General features: G+C 49.7%; 1 protein-coding gene across 3 annotated transcripts in view; it reads right to left on the reverse strand.

Annotated features, from left to right (window-relative positions):
* CSNK1D (casein kinase 1 delta) overlaps positions 1-22,123 on the reverse strand; it is a 113,597-nt gene that overhangs the window by 51,747 nt on the left and 39,727 nt on the right. For all 3 annotated transcript variants that reach the window (XM_075349743.1, XM_075349740.1, XM_075349741.1), the window contains exons 4-6: positions 20,706-20,934; positions 3,181-3,351; positions 1,815-1,963 (exon numbers count right to left, since the gene is read on the reverse strand). In XM_075349743.1, the coding sequence (XP_075205858.1) occupies positions 1,815-1,963; positions 3,181-3,351; positions 20,706-20,934 (549 nt within the window). The remainder of the gene's footprint in view (positions 1-1,814; positions 1,964-3,180; positions 3,352-20,705; positions 20,935-22,123) is intronic.

Raw genomic sequence — 22,123 nt, forward strand, 5'->3', positions numbered from 1 at the left:
CCACCCTGTCATCTGTGATTGGTTGCAGGAAGACTCGCACCCAGCCTGTGGCAGTCTTTGCTGCAGTCATCGCTCATCGCGGCTCAGTCATAGGCTACACTCACAGCTGGCAGTCGTTCTCTATGGTTGCTAGCTGTGAGATGTAGCAGAGCTGGATGAGTCGTCGTGGGACATTGTGTGGATTACACCAGACCTGCAGGGTGTTTGGGATAAATAAAGTGGTGAAGGAGGGTGCGTTTTTGTATTTTATTCCAAAAGAAAAAAATGGGGGAAAAAAAAGGATTTTTTTTTCTGTGTTTGTATTTATTTACTTTCATGTACAAGTTAATGATGCAGGTATCTCAGACGCCTGCCATTATTAACCTAGGGTTTAGTAGCAGCTGTGCGCTGTTATTAACCCCTTATTACCCTGGTAGCCGCACGTCTTTTTTTTAAAATTATTTAAATAAAAAAAAAAAAAAAGCCACATGCGGTTTCTCTTAGGTCTGAGTCACACTTGCGATGGGCTCGCACGAGTCTGACATCGCATCACCGGCACAGCCACACACTTCTGATATGAGCGTGCATGTGTTTCTAGGTACATGCACGCTCATGTTAAGAAAGCGCAGGCTGTGCCAGGTGATGTCATGCCAGACGTGTACGAGTCTGACCGTGCATCACCGACACAGCTGCGCACACTTCTGACAGGAGTGTGCATGTGTTTGTCTACAATCACACTCACCATACTGACCTGCAGACACTTTCACTGCTTTCCCCGCCCACCGGCCATACTGGCACCTGTGATTGGTTGCAGACAGCTGCCACTCAGGGTGGCGGCAGGTCTAGCTGCAACCAATTACACGCGCCAGTGGGCGGGCAAAACAATGAATATTGAATTGTCGGCTCCGGAAGGGAAAAGTGTGACCCGGAAGGAGTTTGCTGCCATGACACAGCCTCGGTGAGTATACTAAGTGCGTTTCTACCCCCCATCCCTTCCTCCAACGTTTTTAATCTCCGGATTCTGGTCCCCATTGACTTATATGGGCATCAGATTCCGGAGCAGAAAGGACTTTTTTTTTTAATCCGTCGGTGATCCGCCGGTTCCAGTTTTTGGCCAGTTTGATCAGCTCTACATATGACATAAATATAGATATGTACTTTTAGACCCTTTAAAATGCAGACTGAGTGCGATTGACTGGCATGGCAGCTGGACACCCGCTCAGATGCCATCTTGTTGCTCCTGTGAAGCCCAGTACACTGCATTGTATAATGAATGGAGTCTTTCAAAGTTAAAACTCATCCCCAAAAAACAAGGCGTCCCCTTCCTGACCGTAAAATAAAAAAAAACACACAAAAATTAAGACTGAAAATTGACTGCTCTTAAAAGGGATGTCTCAAGTTGAATAGGTAAAATTGCATATTTCTTGTAAACACAAGTTTGCAATTTATTTCTTAATAGACATTACTTTTATTTGCAAGAAAGGAGGGATTTTTACTTTTATAGCGTACAGCTGGTTACCTAGGTTACCGACCACCCCAGAATCCCAGCCTGTTTGGATCCACCCAGCTTCAGTGTCACTGCACTTCAGGCTCTGTTCGGGCAGAGGGATGCATGCCGCTGATCTGACCTGTCAATCTTTAGGAGTGCACCTCCCCCGGTAAAACAGAAAGTCGGGAGCAGTGTGCTCCTGCAGATACAACTTGAGAAAAACCCTTTCAGGAGTTAAATCACCATAAAAAATTAATGTAAATAGAAAAGTAACAGAGGCTTGGCTGCTTCTAGACATTTATTCCTTGTGGAAGAAGCAGATGGTGTCTTATACAACTTTACTCACAAACTTCAGCATGTTCCAATCAAACACATAGTCATAGGAGAACCCTTGGCGATGGAAGAGATTCCTGAAGAGCTGCCTTAAGTACGAGTAGTCTGGCTTGTCATCAAAGCGTAGAGACCGACAGAAGTTCAGGTAGGTGGCAAACTCCGCTGAAACCAAAGACAATAAGTTACCATTTTTACAAAGAACATTCTGACAATTACCACGATATAGCAGAGGAGAGAACCAAGCCACAACTGACTAGAATTGCGGGAAAAATTCAAGGTGCCATAATAGTCTGCAAATATGGGATCAATATAAGATCAGAGATTGGATTCTGCAGTAATATCAACATTTGTGAAGATTTGCTGCAATAATAAAGTATCAAACAGGACAGCAAGGGTGGAGGAAACGTCTGGGATTTAACAGGTCAATGTATGTGGGTTTATCCAATCTGGCCATCTTAGATCAGCCCTTTAACATTTTGAAGTTTGGTTCCTCTTCATGTTTTTAAGACATCCTAATGAATATTTAAGAGCGGTCATTATAGGTAACATAGACTTATAAAAAAGGAAAGAAGAGGCACAAAGCAGGTCATACTACAAAGAACAATGGCATTTCCTGGAGACTGATCTTCTAGTGCCAGAAGTTAGCATACGGTCCATCTTAAAATGATATTACACTTAGGCCATGTTCACATGTTGCAGATTTTTCTCCCTCGCATTCCCTTGCGTGAATTGGATTTTGAAAAGCTTATTTACTCCTCCATTCTGCAGCATGTTAGCTTGGTCTAATGTTTGCCCTTATAAGAGGTAGTATTAACAGGATAGTCCCGTTATATCACAACACCTAAGGTCTACAACAGAAACTGAGTGTGATTGTGTGATATTGTGGGTTGTGTATCATTTTGTGTAGGTTCGTATTTTAGGCATGGTGCTCTGTCCATTTTATGTATTTGTCCTGTTGGCAGGTTAATCACCCCCTGCCGGACTTTTGTCCCCAAGTCTGGGGGAAGGGGGCCTGGAATCCACCTAACCTCTCTGTTTACCTGGGGGATTATTAAGTCTGTTCGAGAACTTCAAGAGACAAGCAGAAAGATTGATCCTCTGGGGGAGAAGCTGCAGCTACAGGCAGCACCACGATTTCTCTGGAAAAGAACTGCTGGAGGATTGTGACTAATCCCCAGGACATTTAACCCATTACTGGACTATTTTACCCTCTGTGTGGTAGATTATTAGATGGACATTCTGGATTGCATGGAATAAATATTCTTTGGATGGTTCAATCATCTCTTACTCTTTGGATTGTGTGATATCGGAGAAGGACCCTGTGACACTGAGGTTTCGATTATTAATCCTTGTGTAGTGCACGGAGCCTGGTCACTTACAAGGATAGCTTTTACACAGGAGCTCGATGGGTGTAGACATCTTTTTCTCACTTATGCGCTCGTATTTTTGTCGTTTGGTGGCTGCTTTCAGTCCTTGCCATGGCAGTGAACCCAGATTGAAATACATCAGTACGTAACCCAAGGATTCCAGGTCATCCCGGCGAGATTGTTCTGTAGGGACAGAGAAAAACCTTATACTACTACAAAACTTTGCATTCTACAAAACTCAGGTCTCCCTGCACTTATATGACACTGGCATCAGAGCTGCCGTGATAATGATCATGGAAATGCTGGGACACCGGCCGGTGAGAGATGAGAGCACAAGTAGAAACTTTTTTTATTTTACTTTGGATTTACTATTTTAGCATTTTTATTGCCCTCCATTAGCCATCAGTAATGTACATGCAGTGTGTGCCTTAAAATACTTACTGGTAACGGTCGCCTGCCGTTTCCAGCAGCGCGCTCTGTTCCCTCTACTACATTAGGTTGCTGCAATTTTCTTTGCAGCTTACATTATTTCCTTTGTTAATGAGAACTTAGAAGAAGAACTTTGTTCCGAGTCTCAGACTCGGACTTACATTGATAAAGTGACTTTTTGTCCACACGGAAGATGTTGTGGGAATCGACTGGTCATAAGATGCAGAACACCCATCGGAACGTTGGTGGAAGTGGCAGAAGACCGGGACTTAAGTAGTTTCATGCGCACACGGATAGCTAACAAGTGGTGAAAGAGATAGATATAGAGATACAGTGGAACCTCAGTTTACGAGTAACCCGGTTTGCGAGTATTTCGGTATACGAGCAAAGCTTGCTGTAAATTTGTGACTAAGTTTACGAGCAATCTTTGCTGTACGAGCAAATACTCACCGCACACACTTCCGGTTCCGTACTTTCACTGCGCTCTGACCCGCTCTTGCAGTCTATGTCTCTGTCTGTATTTGTATCAGTCTGTCTGTCTCTCTCTGTGTGTGTCTGCCTCTTTCCAGGTCTGCCTCTCTGTTTGTCTGTCTCTTTCTGTCTCTCTTTGTCCGTCTCCGCACCTACATCTTATTACCTCACACAGAAGCTTCTTATAGTAACAGTTTATTTTATTCCTATAGCAACCACTAACAGTTGCTATTTATAGCCTGTAGCTCCCACCTCCATTCAGTTTAATGAAGGCAGGATTTTGGAGAGTAACCGTAAGCAGGGGGGGTTATATTTTCCCGTCAAAACATATCTATATATTAACCAAAACAAGAAACTGTTGTAGCACTACCTTTTGAAGGGGTTGTCCAAACGGTGGTATTTTTGCATGAACCATTACCAGCTATGCACATAAATAAAAAGTGGATCGGTGCTGTTACCACTACCACACACAGACAGACAGAAAAGGGCCCCTGTGCAAGAAAAACAAAATGGGCCCTTTGCACCCCAGGGGCTGATCATAATGCACAACTCCACCTGCTCTGGAGGAGGAAATGGGCCCCCTTACCCTTTGTGCCCCAGTGAGGCTCCACCAATGATATGTCCGCCCCCGACTACCCTGGCACAACCTGCATTGGTTGGACAGAAACAGATTGTGTAGACACTCGCCAACAGGTAACCAGTTGGTAATTTATGGGAGGAACAACAAAAGTTGTGGAATTTTGGGGGGCACACCATTAAAGGTCTTTATGTAAAAAGGTGATAGCTAAAAATCAGCATCTTTACTTATAAATCCATTGTTTCAGTTCCCCTACATTAAGACTACAGAAGGTTTTAGAAAGTGCTCTCCCTCTGTCTGATTCTAGTGAAGTGGCCGGCTCCTTCTTCAGTCATTATTTACATAAGTCAACAGCAATGATCGAAAATATGTGGCACCTGCAGATGCAGGCCGAGGACACGCGGATAATAAGTGATAAAGGTAAATTACTGACGGGTGTGAACTAATGCAGATTGCACATAGAGGCTAATGGGTACTTTGCACGTTGCGACATCGCTACTGCGATATCGTCGGGGTCAAATCAAAAGTGACGCACATCCGGCGCCAGTAATGACGTCGCAACGTGTAAAGCCTAGATGCACCGATAAACTATCGCAAAAGCTTCGTAAATTGGTGATCTATGTAGTGTCGGTCATTTCCATAATTTCGCTGCAGCGACGGTACAATGTTGTTCCTCGTTCCTGCGGCAGCACACATCGCTGTATATGAAGCTGCAGGAGCCGAATGGCCCACGAAGCGCCAACTGCTCGCGTGGAATGAGCCCACAGCCCGCTAGGAATGGGCTTGAGTTGCAAGCAGTAGACTTCCTGGATCGCAGAGCGAATCCAGCGAGCCAGAGTCGCCTTTGAAGCTGCCTGTCCCTTCTTAGGCCCCTCAGGAATGACAAAGTCCGTTTTCCTGAAGGGGGCTGTCCTGGATATGTAACATCTGAGAGCTCTGACGAGGTCTAACGAATGCAGAGACCTTTCCACCCTATGAACTGGGTGTGGACAAAAGGAAGGCAGAACAATGTCCTCGTTCAAATGAAATGGGGTAAGAACCTTTGGAAGGAAATCCGGAAGGGGGCGCAGAACCACCTTGTCCTGGTGAAAGATCAGAAAAGGCTCGCGGCAAGAGAGAGTGCTGCTAGCTCCGAAACCAGTCTGATGGACGTAATTGCCACCAGGAATGTTACCTTCCAGGACAGAAGAGCAAGGGAGGATTCCTTGAGGGGTTCAAAGGGAGACCTCTGGAGACCGTCCAGAACGAGGTTGATGTCCCATGGTTTCAGCGGCCGTTTGTACGGGGGAGCTAGATGGAAAACGCCCTGGAGGAATGTCTTGACTTGCGGTTTTTGAGCCAGGCGGCATTGGTAGAAGATTGAGAGCGCTAAGACCTGCCCTTTAAGGGAACTGAGAGCCAACCCCGCTTGCAATCCAGACTGTAGAAAGTCGAGAATTCTGGGGAAGGCCAGAGGCATAGGCTGGACGTTAGTTTCTCTGCACCATGAAAGGAAGATTTTCCACGTACGGTGGTAAATGCGGGATGAAGCAGGCTTTCGGGCGCTGATCATGGTGGAAATACCTGAGGGGGAGAATCCCGCTCTTGTTAATACCCAGGTCTCAATGGCCATGCCATCAGCTTCAGGGCTCTGGAGTTCTGATGGGAAATGGGCCCTTGGGTCAGCAAGTCTGGGATGTCTGGAAGGTGCCACGGTGCATCTGTGAGCATTTGTACTAATTCGGCGTACCTGGCGCGCCTGGGCCAGTCCGGTGCTATCAGTATCACCGGGACTCCCTCTGCCTTGATCTTCCTGATTACCCGCGGCAGCAGGGGTAGAGGTGGAAATATGTAAGGCAGGCGGAATTGGTGCCAGGAGCAGACTAGAGCATCCGCGCCGATGGACTGCGGGTCACGTGACCTGGCTATGAACGCGGGTACCTTTGCATTCAACCTTGAGGCCATTAGGTCCACGTCTGGTGTGCCCCAGCGAGTGCAGATGTGTAGAAACACATCTGGGTGGAGAGACCATTCTCCGGCGGCCAGGCCTTGGCAACTTAGAAAGTCTGCTGCCCAGTTCTCTACCCCCGGTATGTGTACTGCTGATATCACGGATCCCGACGATTCGGCCCAGCTGAGGATCTTGTGGGCCTCGAGATAAGCTGCTTTGCTGCGGGTGCCCCCGCCGATTGATATAGGCTAGAGCTGTCGCATTGTCCGATTGGACTCGAATCTGACGACCCGCTAGCAGAGGGCAGAACGCTCTGAGCGCGCGGAGTTCCAGGATGTTTATGGGTAGGAAAGACTCCTGGGGCGTCCAACGTCCTTGAGCAGTGTGGTGCCGGTACACTGCTCCCCAGTGTAGGAGGCTGGCATCCGTGGTCAGGACCAGCCAGTTCACTGGGAGAAAAGATCTCCCCTTCGATAGGGATGAGGACCGAAGCCACCAGCGGAGAGCGTACCTGACTGAAGGCGTCAGGTGAAGATGTCAGTCCAGGGAGAAGGGGCTCTTGTCCCAGGCCGCTAGAAGGGCTAGCTGCAGTGGACGGAGGTGCAGTTGAACAAAGGGTACTGCTTCCATAGCTGCCACCATCCTGCCGAGCACTTTCATGCTGAATCGAATGGAGCGAGACGGAGGACGTATGGTGTGGTTACGTGGTAGCTCAGCGTGACAGTCAGTGCAGGCTGAATAATAGACCATGTGGGCCTTAGCACTCTTAGTGCCCTTAGAATTCTGCATGTTCCTAATAGGGGTATGCCAGGAGGGGGAGCAATACTCAGCAGAGCTACAAGTGAAGCAAGTACCTCACCAGAATCAGCCAATGGCCCTGTCCTCAGGAAGGATTAAGCTCTATGGAGATCTTCGCACGCTTTCCTGGGGGGGGGAATTATTGCGGCCGCGGGGAAGCGGGGCTTAGCGCTAAAAGAGCGCGAAGATGAAGTCAGTGTGCCCCCCCCTGCTGTGGGTAGTAAAAAAACGGCGGGAAGGGAGCTTCTGATAGTTTTCCTCCCTCTCCCTCCAGTCAGTACACAGCTTGTCACTGGTGGTTAACAGCCGGCTTTTCTGCTAGAGCAAATAAACAGAGCAAATAAACAGCGTGAGTCCCTGAGCCCTCCGCCTGCCACCAGGAAATTATCTGCAGGACTTTCTGCAAACAGGAGTGACTTCCCCCCTCCTCCAGCCAGCAACCTCGAGAAAAGTTAACAGTGTGTGTGCAGGATCCTTGGGGCTCTCCTCCTTGCACGCAGCAAGGGACTTTCTCATAATAAATACTGTAAATGTCCTGGGAGCCTTCCCTGCAGCGTCTTTTCTCCCTTTGTCCGGGAAACCAGTCAGGGGGGGATCTCACCTTAAAACACTGCTTCAGTCCAGGCAGTGAAAAGAGAGTCAGCTTGCTGTGTCTGGTTACACCCGTGCCATATTCAACTCAGAGACTGCAAAGAGGGGCTGAGGAATTGGGCTATAGGGGCAAAGGCCTCTACCATGGGCTTTGGAAAATCTGTGTCTGTGGAACCCGTCGTCCAGCCCAGGATCCAGCGTCGCAGGAGGGGGTACATGGAGGAGACACTCCACGTTCCCGCCCGTTGATGGTAGTGGGAGATCGGTCCCAAAAGGAAACCGTCGCCCTCAAAAAATAACAAACCTTGAAACGAAGTGCCTCCTACAGACACTTAGCTAAAATTGGGGTTTGCCTGGCCCGGCCAGGGGGTGTATACTGCAGAGGAGGAGCTATGCTTTTGCATCTACTTAGTGTCCTCCTATGGATAGGCAGCATAACACCCATGGTCCTGTGTCCCCCAATGAGGCGTCAGAGAAAAAAAAAAATCACAGGCTATGGGCAGAAAAACTCTTACAAATTACAAGGATATTTGGTGCCAAGCCATTTTAATTGCAGTAAAGAAGAAAAAAAAACACTGAAAGAATTGCCATGCTGTGTAAAAACAAAAATCGATAGCCAAAAAGAAACATACCAAGTGAACCAAATTTTATTAAGGTAATTTATTTTGCGGCTACTGTAAAAAAGTAACATTTTTTTTCCCCACATGAAAATTACTACGTGTAAAGCCTAAAGCCTGCTTTACACCTTACAATTTCTCGTGTGATCGCACCTGCCCCCGTCGTTTGTGCGGCATGGGTAATTTCTTGCCCGTGTCGCACAATCCTGTAACCCCCCCCCCCCCCCGTCACACCCACTTACCTTCCAAACGACCTCGATGTGGGCAGAGAACATCCACTTCCTGAAGGGGGAGGGACGTTCAGCGTCACAGCGACGTCTCACAGCGGCCGCCCAATAGAAGCGGAGGGGCGGAGATGAGTGGAACATAAACATAAACTTTCAATTTTTTGAAAATGAGCGACGTGTCAACGAGGAACGAGAAGGTGAGTATTTCTGCTCGTTCATAGCTGTCACACGCTACGATATCATGAACGATGACGGATGTGCGTCACTTATGACGTGACCCCGCCGACATCTCGTTAGATATATCGTAGCGTGTAAAGCTTGCTTAAGGGTACGTGCCCATGATCAGTGTTGGCAGCGTTTTGGAAGCAGCATATTTTCACTGTGTCCAATACACTGCTTTGTACAGTACAAGCACAGTGGACGGGATTTATAGAAATCTCATGCCCACTGTGCTTCTTTGCAGTGTAAACTGAGCTGCAGCACAGCTTCCCGAGCCGCAGCATGTCAATTTATACTGCGGAGACAGCGGGAGAACAGCACAAGTCCACAGCACTCCGAATCCTGATCATGGGCATGGACACTGCATTCTACCGTGGAGAACACGCACATCTCCGGCCCCAAGAAGACACTACATGTATACATTTTATGCACAAAAAAAACAACCTATGGCCAGAAAACTATAACGGAAATGACATGTACTTTTGGTACTTTTTTTGGCTAACCAATATTGTTCCTAAAGGGGTATTCCCATCTCTAAGATCCTATCCCAATACATAGTGGGTGTAATAATATTAGCAAATACCTCCAATTAGAATGTAGTATAGTTCTTCTCATTAGCTATGTTGCTTACCTCATGTGTAGTGCATTATAGTAGCTTAAGTATCCTTAGTTACAACCACGAGCAACTATCTGTCCCTATATAAGTGGATATAACCATGGATACCTAAGCTCTAATGCCCTGCACATGAGGTAAGAGACATGGCTATGTCAGGAGAACTATACTACATTTCTATTTGGAGGCATTTGCTAATATTATACCTACTACTTATTGAGATAGGATCTTGGAAATGGGAATACCCCTTTAGGGGTAACAACTGCTGGAAAAAAAACAAAACAAAAAAAAAAAAACCCAGGTGCTTCAGCTTTAAAAAAAATGTAAATTAAAAATATAAATAAAAAAAATTAAAAAAATACTGTGACGATTTTAGAAATCTCATTCAATTTGCTGTAACTGAAAAACGCTGCGTTACTTCAGTATGAATGAAGAAATAATTAAAAAAAAAAAAAAGACTACAAAAATGCAACATGTAATAGGCTATGTTGCCAGGGTCAGCATTTGTTGAGATTTGGCAGTAGAGTTTCTGCACCTCCGTGTCTTTGTGCTTTTTCCATTTCATTTCTGCGTGCGGTTTTGACGCTGCATTTTTTGTCTCTGCTTGGTGTATCATGCTATAAATAAAGCTGCTTTGTCTTTGAAACTTCCCGGTATTGACATTCTTAGGTGCGAATTACATGCATTTTCGGTGTTTCCGCTAAAGAAATGCGCTAAGGACGCATGTGCGTTTTTTTCCTGCGGATTTTCCGCATCTAATGCAAGTCTGAGGAAATTCCACATGGAAAGCTCAGCACACCAGCAAGACAAAGTGAAATGTTATGGACTGAAAACTCCCACCGCAGATCAGGTTACACAGCGTTAAAAAGCAGCCCAGTGGGCAGGAGATTTCTATTAATCCCACCCACTGTGCTTTGACTGTACAACATTGTGTTTTTGATACAGTGGGGAGAAAAAAAAAAAAAAAGAGGATTAAAAGAAGGGAATTTTGTTTACTTACCGTAAATTCCTTTTCTTCTAGCTCCTATTGGGAGACCCAGACAATTGGGTGTATAGCTTCTGCCTCCGGAGGCCACACAAAGTATTACACTTTAAAAAGTGTAACCCCTCCCCTCTGCCTATACACCCTCCCGTGCATCACGGGCTCCTCAGTTTTGGTGCAAAAGCAGGAAGGAGGAAACTTATAAATTGGTCTAAGGTAAATTCAATCCGAAGGATGTTCGGAGAACTGCAAACCATGAACCAAAAGAACAATTCAACATGAACAACATGTGTACACAAAAGAACAACCAGCCCGAAGGGAACAGGGGCGGGTGCTGGGTCTCCCAATAGGAGCTAGAAGAAAAGGAATTTACGGTAAGTAAACAAAATTCCCTTCTTCTTTGTCGCTCCATTGGGAGACCCAGACAATTGGGACGTCCAAAAGCAGTCCCTGGGTGGGTAAAAGAATACCTCGATAAAAAGAGCCGAAAACGGCCCCCTCTTACAGGTGGGCAACCGCAGCCTGAAGGACTCGCCTACCTAGACTGGCATCTGCCGAAGCATAGGCATGCACCTGATAGTGTTTCGTGAAAGTGTGCAGACTAGACCAGGTAGCCGCCTGACACACCTGCTGAGCCGTAGCCCGGTGCCGCAATGCCCAGGATGCACCCACGGCTCTGGTAGAATGGGCTTTCAGCCCTGAAGGAATCGGAAGCCCAGAAGAACGGTAGGCTTCAAAAATCGGTTCCTTGATCCACCGAGCCAAGGTTGACTTGGAAGCCTGCGACCCCTTACGCTGGCCAGCGGCAAGGACAAAGAGCGCATCAGAACGGCGCAGGGGCGCCGTGCGAGACACGTAGAGCCGGAGTGCTCTCACGAGATCTAACAAGTGCAAATCCTTTTCACATTGGTGAACTGGATGAGGGCAAAAAGAAGGTAAGGAGATATCCTGATTGAGATGAAAAGGGGATACCACCTTAGGGAGAAATTCCGAGACCGGACGCAGAACCACCTTATCCTGGTGAAACACCAGGAAGGGGGCTTTGCATGACAGCGCTGCTAGCTCAGACACTCTCCGAAGTGATGTGACTGCCACTAGGAAGGCCACCTTCTGCGAAAGACGTGATAGAGAGACATCCCGCAGCGGCTCGAAAGGTGGTTTCTGAAGGGCCGTTAGCACCCTGTTAAGATCCCAGGGTTCCAGCGGACGCTTGTAAGGTGGGACTATGTGGCAAACTCCCTGCAGGAACGTGCGGACCTGCGGAAGCCTGGCTAGACGCTTTTGGAAAAACACGGAAAGCGCCGATACTTGTCCCTTGAGAGAGCCGAGAGACAAACCCTTGTCCATTCCGGATTGAAGGAAAGAAAGAAAAGTGGGTAAGGCAAACGGCCAGGGGGTAAAACCCTGATCAGAGCACCAGGATAAGAAGATCCTCCAAGCCCTGTGATAGATCTTGGCGGACGTTGGTTTCCTGGCCTGTCTCATAGTGGCAATGACATCTTGAGATAACCCTGAGGACGCTAGGAGCCAGGACTCAATGGCCACACAGTCAGGTTGAGGGCCGCAGAATTCAGATGGAAAAATGGCCCTTGAGACAGCAAGTATGGGCGGTCTGTGAGTGCCCACGGTTGACCCACCGTGAGGTGCCACAGATCCGGGTACCACGACCTCCTCGGCCAGTCTGGAGCGACGAGGATGGCGCGGCGGCAGTCGGACCTGATCTTGCGTAACACTCTGGGCAGCAGTGCCAGAGGAGGAAATACATAAGGCAGTCGAAACTGCGACCAATCCTGAACTAATGCGTCCGCCGCCAGAGCTCTGATCTTGAGACCGTGCCATGAATGCCGGGACTTTGTTGTTGTGCCGAGACGCCATGAGGTCGACGTCCGGCGTTCCCCAGCGGCAACAGATCTCTTGAAACACGTCCGGGTGAAGAGACCATTCCCCTGCGTCCATGCCCTGGCGACTGAGAAAGTCTGCTTCCCAGTTTTCTACGCCCGGGATGTGAACTGCGGAGATGGTGGAGGCTGTGGCCTCCGCCCACAGCAGAATCCGCCGAACTTCTTGGAAGGCTTGACGACTGCGTGTGCCGCCTTGGTGGTTGATGTACGCGACCGCAGTGGCGTTGTCCAACTGTATGCGGATCTGCCTGCCCTCCAGCCACCGATGGAACGCCTTTAGGGCTAGATACACTGCCCTTATCTCCAGAACATTGATCTGAAGGGAGGACTCTGTCGGAGTCCAGGTTCCCTGAGCCCTGTGGTGGAGAAAGACCGCTCCCCACCCTGACAGACTCGCGTCCGTCGTGACCACAGCCCAGGATGGGGGCAGGAAGGATTTTCCCTTCGACAAAGAAGTGGGAAGAAGCCACCACTGAAGAGAGGCTTTGGCTGCCAGTGAAAGAGAGACGTTCCTGTCTATGACATGCCACCCGGGAGGGTGCCTTGACTAGGAGATCGTCTAAGTAAGGGATCACCGAGTGGCCCTGAGAGTGTAGGACCGCCACCACGGATGGCATGACATTGGTGAAGACCCGTGGGGCTGTCGCCAGGCCGAAAGTAAATCGGCTCGCTCGGGGGGCGGAGATGTTCTGAAGAAACGAGTCGGAGGACGAGAGCTGAGCTCTATCCTGTAACCGTGAGACTGAATGTCTCTCACCCATCGGTCTTGGACATGTGGCCACCAGGCGTCGCAAAAGCGGGAGAGCCTGCCACCGACCGAGGATGCGGTTTGGGGAGGCCGAAAGTCATGAGGAGGCCGCCTTGGAGACTGTTCCTCCGGCGGTCTTTGGAGGACGTGACTTAGACCGCCATGCATAAGAGTTCCTCTGGCCCTTCTCTGGCCTGTTGGACGTGGAGGATTGGGACCTGGCTGAGGGCCGAAAGGACCGAAACCTCGATTGAATTTTTCGTTGCTGAGGTCTGTTTGGTTTGGACTGGGGTAAGGACGAGTCCTTTCCCTTGGATTGTTTAATAATTTCATCCAATCGCTTGCCAAACAAACGGTCGCCAGAAAATGGCAAACCGGTTAAGAACTTCTTGGAAGCAGAGTCTGCCTTCCATTCGCGTAGCCACATGGCCCTGCGGACTGCCACCGAATTGGCGGACGCTACCGCTGTACGGCTCGCAGAGTCCAGGACGGCATTCATGGCGTAGGATGAAAATACCGACGCCTGCGAAGTCAAAGACGCAACTTGCGGAGCAGAGGTACGTGTGACCGCATTAATCTCAGACAGACAAGCTGAGATAGCTTGGAGTGCCCACACGGCTGCACAGGCCGGGGCAAAAGACGCGCCTATGGCTTCATAGATGGATTTCATCAGGAGCTCTATCTGCCTGTCAGTGGCATCCTTGAGCGATGAACCATCTGCCACTGATACTACGGATCTAGCCGCCAGTCTAGAGACTGGAGGATCCACCTTGGGACACTGAGCCCAACCCTTAACAACGTCAGGGGGGAAGGGGTAACGTGTGTCATTAAGGCGCTTAGTAAAGCGCTTGTCCGGAAATGCTCTGTGCTTCTGGACAGCATCTCTGAAGTTAGAGTGATCGAAAAACGCACTCCGTGTACGTTTGGGAAACCTAAACTGGTGTTTCTCCTGCTGCGAAGCCGACTCCTCTATAGGTGGAGTTGGGGGAGAAAGATCTAGCACCTGGTTGATGGACGCTATAAGGTCATTTACTATGGCGTCCCCTTCCGGTGTATCAAGATTGAGAGCAACGTCAGGATCAGAGCCCTGAGCTGCGACCTCCGCTTCATCCTCCAGAGAGTCCTCAAGCTGAGACCCCGAACAGCGTGATGAAGTCGGTGAAGGTTCCCAGACAGCCCGCTTAGCCGGTCTGGGACTGCGGTCCGTGTCGGAGTCCTCCCCGTGGGACCTAGGTGTCACCCCAGGAGCACTCTGCTGCGCAGACCGAGAGGGGCCTGGGGGCGATGAACTCACAGTGCCCGGGGCCTGTGTAAGTACCGATCTGGACTGCAAGGCTTCTAGTATCTTAGCAGACCATCTGTCCATAGACTGAGCCATGGATTGTGAAAGCGACTCAGAGTTTCTCAGCCAAAACTGCAAACTCTGTCCCTGCCACCTGGACAGTGGAAGCCGGCGGTTCTACCTGAGCAGAGGGTCCCACCAGTGCCCGAGGCTCCGGCTGAGCGAGTGCCACAGGGGCCGAGCATTGCTCACAGTGAGGGTAGGTGGAACCTGCAGGTAACATAGCCGCACAAGAGGTACAGGTTGCAAAATAACCCCGTGTCTTGGCACCCTTGCTCTTTGCGGACGACATGCTGTTGTCTCCTCTGAGAGTGATCACTGAGGGTATATAGCCAAAAGCAAAACAATGCGGCCGAACAGAGAAAATGTATACAAATATATATATATATATACACACACACACTTCGGCACCCTAGGGGGGCCAGCACCGGGTAACTGGTGTGGCTTACCGACCGCCCAGAGCGGTGTGTGTGTCCACCAGATTCCCTGCCTGGGCCTCCCAGAGCTGCAGAGCTCGTTCTGAAATCCTCCACCGGCAGAAGTGATTGTAAAAATGGCTGCCGGAGCTCTCAGGGGAGGAGGGAGCCGTGGGCGGTGACTAATAAAGTGCGGGAATCTGGTGCCCCACAGTGATCAGTGAGGGGGGAGGAGGACACCTAAGTATGCTCCAGCCCTCACTGCCGACGTCCAGTCGACCGTCCCGCCCTTACCCCTGACTGGCAGGCCCGGGGGCGGGAGCTATGGTACTAGGCCGCATGAAGCCGGGGACTAAATTTAATAACGCGGCCGGCAAACAGGCGCGGTCGGCGTGGTAGTCCCGGTCGTCACAAAAAAACAGCAGCCGCTGCAGCGTCTGTGACACAGGCGCTCCATGCACCGTCCCCAAGGGGACAAAGAGTACCTTTTAGATGCAGGGCCTGTCCCTGATGATACCCAGTCTCCTGTCCGGCAGATTCCCCCAGGGGCTGCGGAGGGAGCACGGTCCCAGTGAATGGTGACCGGTTAGGATCCCACTTCTCCCAGAGCCTCTAAGGGATGGGGAAGGAAAAACGGCATGTGGCTCCAGCCTTTGTACCCGCAATGGGTACCTCAACCTTAACAGCACCGCCGACTTAGTGGGGTGAGAAGGGAGCATGCCGGGGGCCCTGTGGGGGCCCTCTTTTCTTCCAACCGATAAAATCAGCAGCTGCTGCTGACTAAAATGGGAGCTTGAGTGAATGTGTGCCACCTTCAACACAAGGCATAAAACTGATGAGCCCGTGATGCACGGGAGGGTGTATAGGCAGAGGGGAGGGGTTACACTTTTTAAAGTGTAATACTTTGTGTGGCCTCCGGAGGCAGAAGCTATACACCCAATTGTCTGGGTCTCCCAATGGAGCGACAAAGAAAAAGAAGGATTTTTGTGTACTCACCGTAAAATCTCTTTCTCTGAGTCTTCATTGGGGGACACAGGACCATGGGTTATGCTGCTGTCACTAGGAGGCTGACACTAAGTAAACAGAAAAAGTTAGCTCCTCCCCAGCAGTATAACCCCTGAGCCGGAGGCGGGCTCAATCAGTTTAGTGCACAAGCAGTAGGAGGAGAACCAAACAATCCTGGATAAAACAAGGTAAAAACTATGACCAATAGTCGTGTGACCAGTGGCCTGGGGAAATGGCCACTGGGGTAACAGACAGGTAATATATAACAAATAACACAAGCAGGGTGGGTGCTGTGTCCCCCAATGAAGACTCAGAGAAAGAGATTTTACGGTGAGTACACAAAAATCCTTCTTTCTCTATCGTTTCATTGGGGGACACAGGACCATGGGACGTCCAAAAGCAGTCCCTGGGTGGGAAGAACAACCATCACCGGAGATAGGAAGGAAGCCACTTCCCCCTTGCTGGGCTTGACCCAGACCTACAAGCGCCTACGTTGTTACAGGTGTGCCAATGCCACCCGCAAACCCTACGCCAAGACTGGCCTCTGCCGAAGCTTGGGTGTGAACCTGGTAGAAAATAGTCAAGGTATGCCGGCTAGAGCGGGTGGCGGACCAGGGGACCTGGTCGATCGACGACTGGAGTCCAATCGTTCGAGGGTGCCTCTTGCTCGGTAGACCGCGGCGGAAGTCCGTCCTTCATGCGATAGTCTGCACATATGGAGGAAAGGATCCATGTGATATTCTGGCCCCTGGCGCCGGCACACGCTTCTTGGGCAAGGGTGGAAGGATGGATTGACGGTCGGTGTAACCGAAGAATGGTGTCCTGCAGACACGAAAAACTGAGGGCTCGCACCAGCCCTGGAACGAACTATGCCCCTTTTAGGCTGAGAGAGGAGCCTAGAACCGAAAGACCGAAACCCAAAGTCCTCTGCTGGAAGGAACAGCGAGGTGTCTTGGACAGAAATGAAAGGTTCTGGCTGGAGCCCCCCCTTGTCCTGCTGGCGGAGCCGGAAAAGTGGGGAAAAAACGACAAGCGGGCTGTCCGCCCTGATGCCGTCTGAAACAACCAGATGGCCACGAGGAGCCCACCTATCAAAACAGGTGGGAGCAGGGAAAAAAGGGGTACCTGGAGCGAACCCATCACTGGATTCAGGTCCCACATTTCTAGTGAACGATGAAATAAAACTTCGAGGAAACTTGATTCCCGGCCCTCTTCAATGTCTGCCATCATCTTGCCCACAGACCTGACGAGCCAGCATCCGGGATCCACTGGTGAGGCCGTGTAACATGGGACTTCTGAGCCCTGGTAGAATCGAGGGGCCCCGACACGGAAGAATCTTTCGGTCTGGAAGGAGCCACGGGGCATTTGCGAGGAGATGAGCAAATTATGTGAAACTATGCTCGCCTGGGTCACTCCCGAGCTGTCGCTTGCCTTGGTCCATCTTGAGAACCCTCGAGATCATAGGAAGCCGCGGGAAGATGCACGAGAGCCTGAACAGGCTACACGACCGGTCTAGGGCGTCGACATCTAGTCCAGAGCAGGTGCATACTCTAAGCACCCTTGACTGAGATTTGGAACGGAAGGCCAAAAATGGTCCACGACCGGAGGTCTTCCTTCGCCAGAGATCTGGCTGGTGATTTCCGTGTTGGAGCCCTTTACCTACGCGAGGTCCATCCTACAGCGGAAATCGGCCGTCCAAACGTCCACGCTAGGGATGTGCTGCCGAGATTAGCGAGTGAAGGGACCCGTCCCCGAGCAAGAACTTCTTGGCCTCTTCCCTTGCCATGACACTCTCTGTGTCTTCCTGGTGGATGATGCACATCACCGCTGTGGCATGGTCCGACTGGAACCTGGCTGGGTCACCACGACCTAGAGAAGAAATTGTAACTGGACTAACCAGCTGGCTTTGAAGTCCGGAATGTTGAAGGAGAGACTACGCTCTAGGAGTGTCCCTCGGGACCGTGCCGAGGAATGGACAACAAAAGAGGGGACCGAGTCTTGGCTTACCGGCCCAAAATAACTAAAAAGTCGAGCTGGAAACGCTACGTACTAAAAACGTGATAGAAAAACAAGTGCCCGCATAAGACATGTAGGAGTCAATGTATGAAAGATCATGCACGTATCTATAATAAAAAAATCGACCCAATCTAAAAAAATATACACTACAAAAAGAGTGTGTTCTGTTTTTCCCCGAAAAAAATTGCTGCAGCCTCAGCAATCCAATCCGCAGACCGGGAGTCTGCCATAATCTTTGTTTATTTTTTTTTTTTTTTTAAATAAAATGAACACTGAGGGAGCGGGAAAAAAATATCCCCCACCCCCGTGATGATGCCTGGGGCAGAGCGGAGGGCGGAGAAGGAGAGGCCGGCGGCCAATAGCGCTGCGCAGGAGGCGGGCCTGGGACGCCGAGGACCAGGCCGAAGCCGGGGGCTAATTAAGACGCTGCCGCGCGGGCAGAGGCGGCGGATCCGGCAGCAAGGCGGCGGCGTCGCAGCCTGGGACGCCGAGGACCAGGCCGAAGCCGGGGGCTAAATTTTGACGCTGCCTCGCGGCCGAGGCAGCGCCGGCGGACCCGGCCGCGAGGCGGCGGCGTCGCGGCCTGGGACGCCGAGGACCCGGCCGAAGCCGGGGGCTAAATTATGACGCTGCCGCGCGGGCAGAGGCCGCGCCGACGGATCCGGCAGCAAGGCGGCGGCGCCGCCTGGGACGCCGAGTACCAGGCCGAAGCCGGGGGCTAAATTTTGACGCTGCCTCGCGGCCGAGGCAGCGCCGGCGGACCCGGCCGCGAGGCGTCGGCGTCGCGGCCTGGGACGCCAAGGACCCGGCCGAAGCCGGGGGCTAAATTTGAGGCTGCCGCGCGGGAAGAGGCAGCGCGGCGGACCCGGCCGCAGGGCGGCGGCGGCGCAGCCGCGATCCGAATCTGCCCGGCCTAGAAGTCTTCAGGGAGCTCCGCGGAAGTAGCGGCGACTAGGCCCAGACCGGGGCCTGAATTTTTGCAGCCGCCCGAGGGGGAGAAGGTAGGAGAGGGTGTCCTACCTGATCCTCGGCGCGCTCCAGAGTGCAGGCTGAGACTCTGCACATGCTCCTGTGTGCTCCGCTCGCAGAAGGGATGGCTGCGGGTACCAGGGAGCCGGCTGAAGAAGGCAGGGGAGGTGGACGCTGGTGGGGGGTAGAAGCCCCAAAAAACGTAGCAGCGCTGCGGGCCCCATCCGGATCGAGACGCGCTGTGGTCCAGTCCCTATTTGCCGAACCCCTTGCGCCCTTTGGGGTGATACCGCAGAGCGGATAGGGGAGCCCAGGAAGATTCTGCCCCGCACGAACACACCAGGGATTGGTACCGCGGGAATGGACGGGGGCGAGGGCCCGAAGACTCAAACCTCTGCGACCCTAGGGAGTGGTACCCACCGGGCTGCGAGAGCTGAGGAAGAGAAGTAGGATACCTGCAGAAACAGAAAAGTACCACAGATGAGAGCGACGAGCGTCGCCGAGAAAAAAATGAAAAAATACGCAAAAAATCAAGTGGCTGAAGAGGGCCCAGTCGGCCCACATCAGCCTCCTACGACACTAAGCAAAAAACTGATTGAGCCCGCCTCCGGCTCAGGGGTTATACTGCTGGGGAGGAGCTAACTTTTTCTGTTTACTTAGTGTCAGCCTCCTAGTGACAGCAGCATAACCCATGGTCCTGTGTCCCCCAATGAAACGATAGAGAAATATGAGTAAAACTCATCATGGGCAGGTACCCTTAGTTTCCCCAAAAATCCTCGCTTCCTGACTGTGTCAAAGGAGCCCAAGGTTAGATAGCTGTTTAATAGTTGGGTATCTCGTCCTTTAACCCATTCCAGTCACAATGTACATTAACAAGTCCTATGGTGGGTACTGTTATGTGGTGCAGGTTCAACAGATAAGCCTGCCGTGGTCGGACAAATAGCTGTGGTTGTAAAAATCTGTAACTTTGCAGAGGCAGATAACACGACACTCACACATATATGTGTATGTGTGTGTATATATATATATATATATATATATATATATATATATATATATATATATATATATATATATATATATATATATATATATATATATATATTATAAAATGTGTGTGTCTATATATATATATATATATATATATATTATAGAGGTGTGTATGTATACATATAATATATATCTGTGTGTGTGATATGTATGCATTTATATATACACACACACACATTTGCAGAGGCACATAACACGACGCTCACACAAGTATGTGTATGTGTATATATATATAATTTTATTGTGAGCAGGGCAGATCAAAGTATTGTAGGGCACCTGCGCAGGACCTCAATGCAGGCATGTGTGCATGACATAGGATGCGTCATGCACCCCAGCTTCAGAAGAAGGAGGACTAAGATGGCCGAAACAGGAAGCGCCACACCCGGAGAATGGAGCCACCTATCTGATCTGTCTGCACTGTACCGACCGTTTAGGTGAGTATTATAAAGTGTTTTTTATGTTCTACACAGCGGCCTAGGCTCTTATATACAGCATGTTGGGATGCTGTATATAAAACAGCCCACTGGTGGTGGCCATAGCATATAGGCCATAAAACTGGTGACAGGTTCCCTTTAACAAAGAAAATCTATTAGAAGGAGTGGAAAAAAACCAAAAAGTACAGAAAAGCTTACGTACCTATCCCCAGGTGAGTGTTTATGGATGCATATCGTGCAGTCCCAGTCAGGTTCTTGTTTTCGCGGTATGGGATATGCTGGTGTGTTCTGGCATCTCGATACTTCTTTGCAAGTCCAAAATCAATGATGTAGACCAGGTTTCCTTTCTTACCAAGGCCCATGAGGAAATTATCCGGCTTAACATCACGATGGATGAAGTTTTTGGAATGGATATATTCAATGCGACTAATCTGTAAAAACAAGATGGTGAGAACAAAATTTATGCAAATGTCTGGTGCCAACATGGTTACATAGGATGAAAACAGACCTAGGTCCATCTAGATCAACCTTCCTCTACCAATTATACATTTTGCCACTAAGTCATTCATAACTGACAATGTTTTGTGTACTGAGGAAATCATCCAGCCCTTTTTTTTTTATAAAAGCTGTTATAGTAACTATCTGCCATTACTACCTCTTGTGATAGAGCAGTCAGACTGTGGAATGCCCTAACTGTAAAGAACCCTTTCCTATTTAGCTGTTGGAATCGCTTTTCTTCCACTCGCAGTGAGTGCCCCCTAGTCCTTAGTATTGTCTTTCGAAGGATTAAGTCATATGCCAGTCTTCTGTATTGACCTCATGATACATGTAAATGAGACGTCCTCTAAGACGTCTTTTTTCTAAGCTAAATGAGCCCAACTTTTCCAACCTTCCATCATATGGAAATACTTCCATTCCTTGCAATAATCTAGTTGCCCGTTTATGTACTCACTAACTTCTGAATCCTCCCTAAAATGTTGAGCCCAAAACGGTCTCCCATATTCTAGAGATGCTCTAGCGCCTGACTGTGATGGTGTCACCACACACCATAGGCACATGCGTCCAGCCAACACAGTCCGTGGAATTCCTCCCATCAGTATTTCATATAAGTACACAGTATTTTGTCTCATGAAGGACCATGTATGACCGAACCACCATTAGCTCCCTTTCCAGATTGTTGCATTCATAAACAGAATCCATCTCAGAGTGCAGTTTTCTTACTATAGCCATCACAGATTGGAACCCTATGGCAGCACATCATTCTTCACCGGAGTGCCATATAGGATTTTTCCTACACTATATAGCAGAGTCACATTTATAAGATCTCAGCTCAGGAACATTTTTTCCCCCCACACCTATTTGTGGAACTTATATTTGAAGATCTATTGATTAAAATGACATTTATTTGCAGGACAACCCTCTAAGTATGAGGCATAGCTTACTCCAGAGGTGCCTTCCTTAAGACTCACATGTTAAACACCATGATTAATGAATAGGGTCATTGGCTTCTGAGACGGGAAGCTGAAGAGGTCATTATTATTTCCGTAGCGCTCAGAGATATATTGGATATGTCACACCATCCCTACCCACCCTGGCAGGCACACTGTGCCGAGACATGAG

The sequence above is a fragment of the Anomaloglossus baeobatrachus genome, chromosome 5 (assembly GCF_048569485.1).
Source record: "Anomaloglossus baeobatrachus isolate aAnoBae1 chromosome 5, aAnoBae1.hap1, whole genome shotgun sequence".
Lineage (NCBI taxonomy): Eukaryota > Metazoa > Chordata > Amphibia > Anura > Aromobatidae > Anomaloglossus > Anomaloglossus baeobatrachus.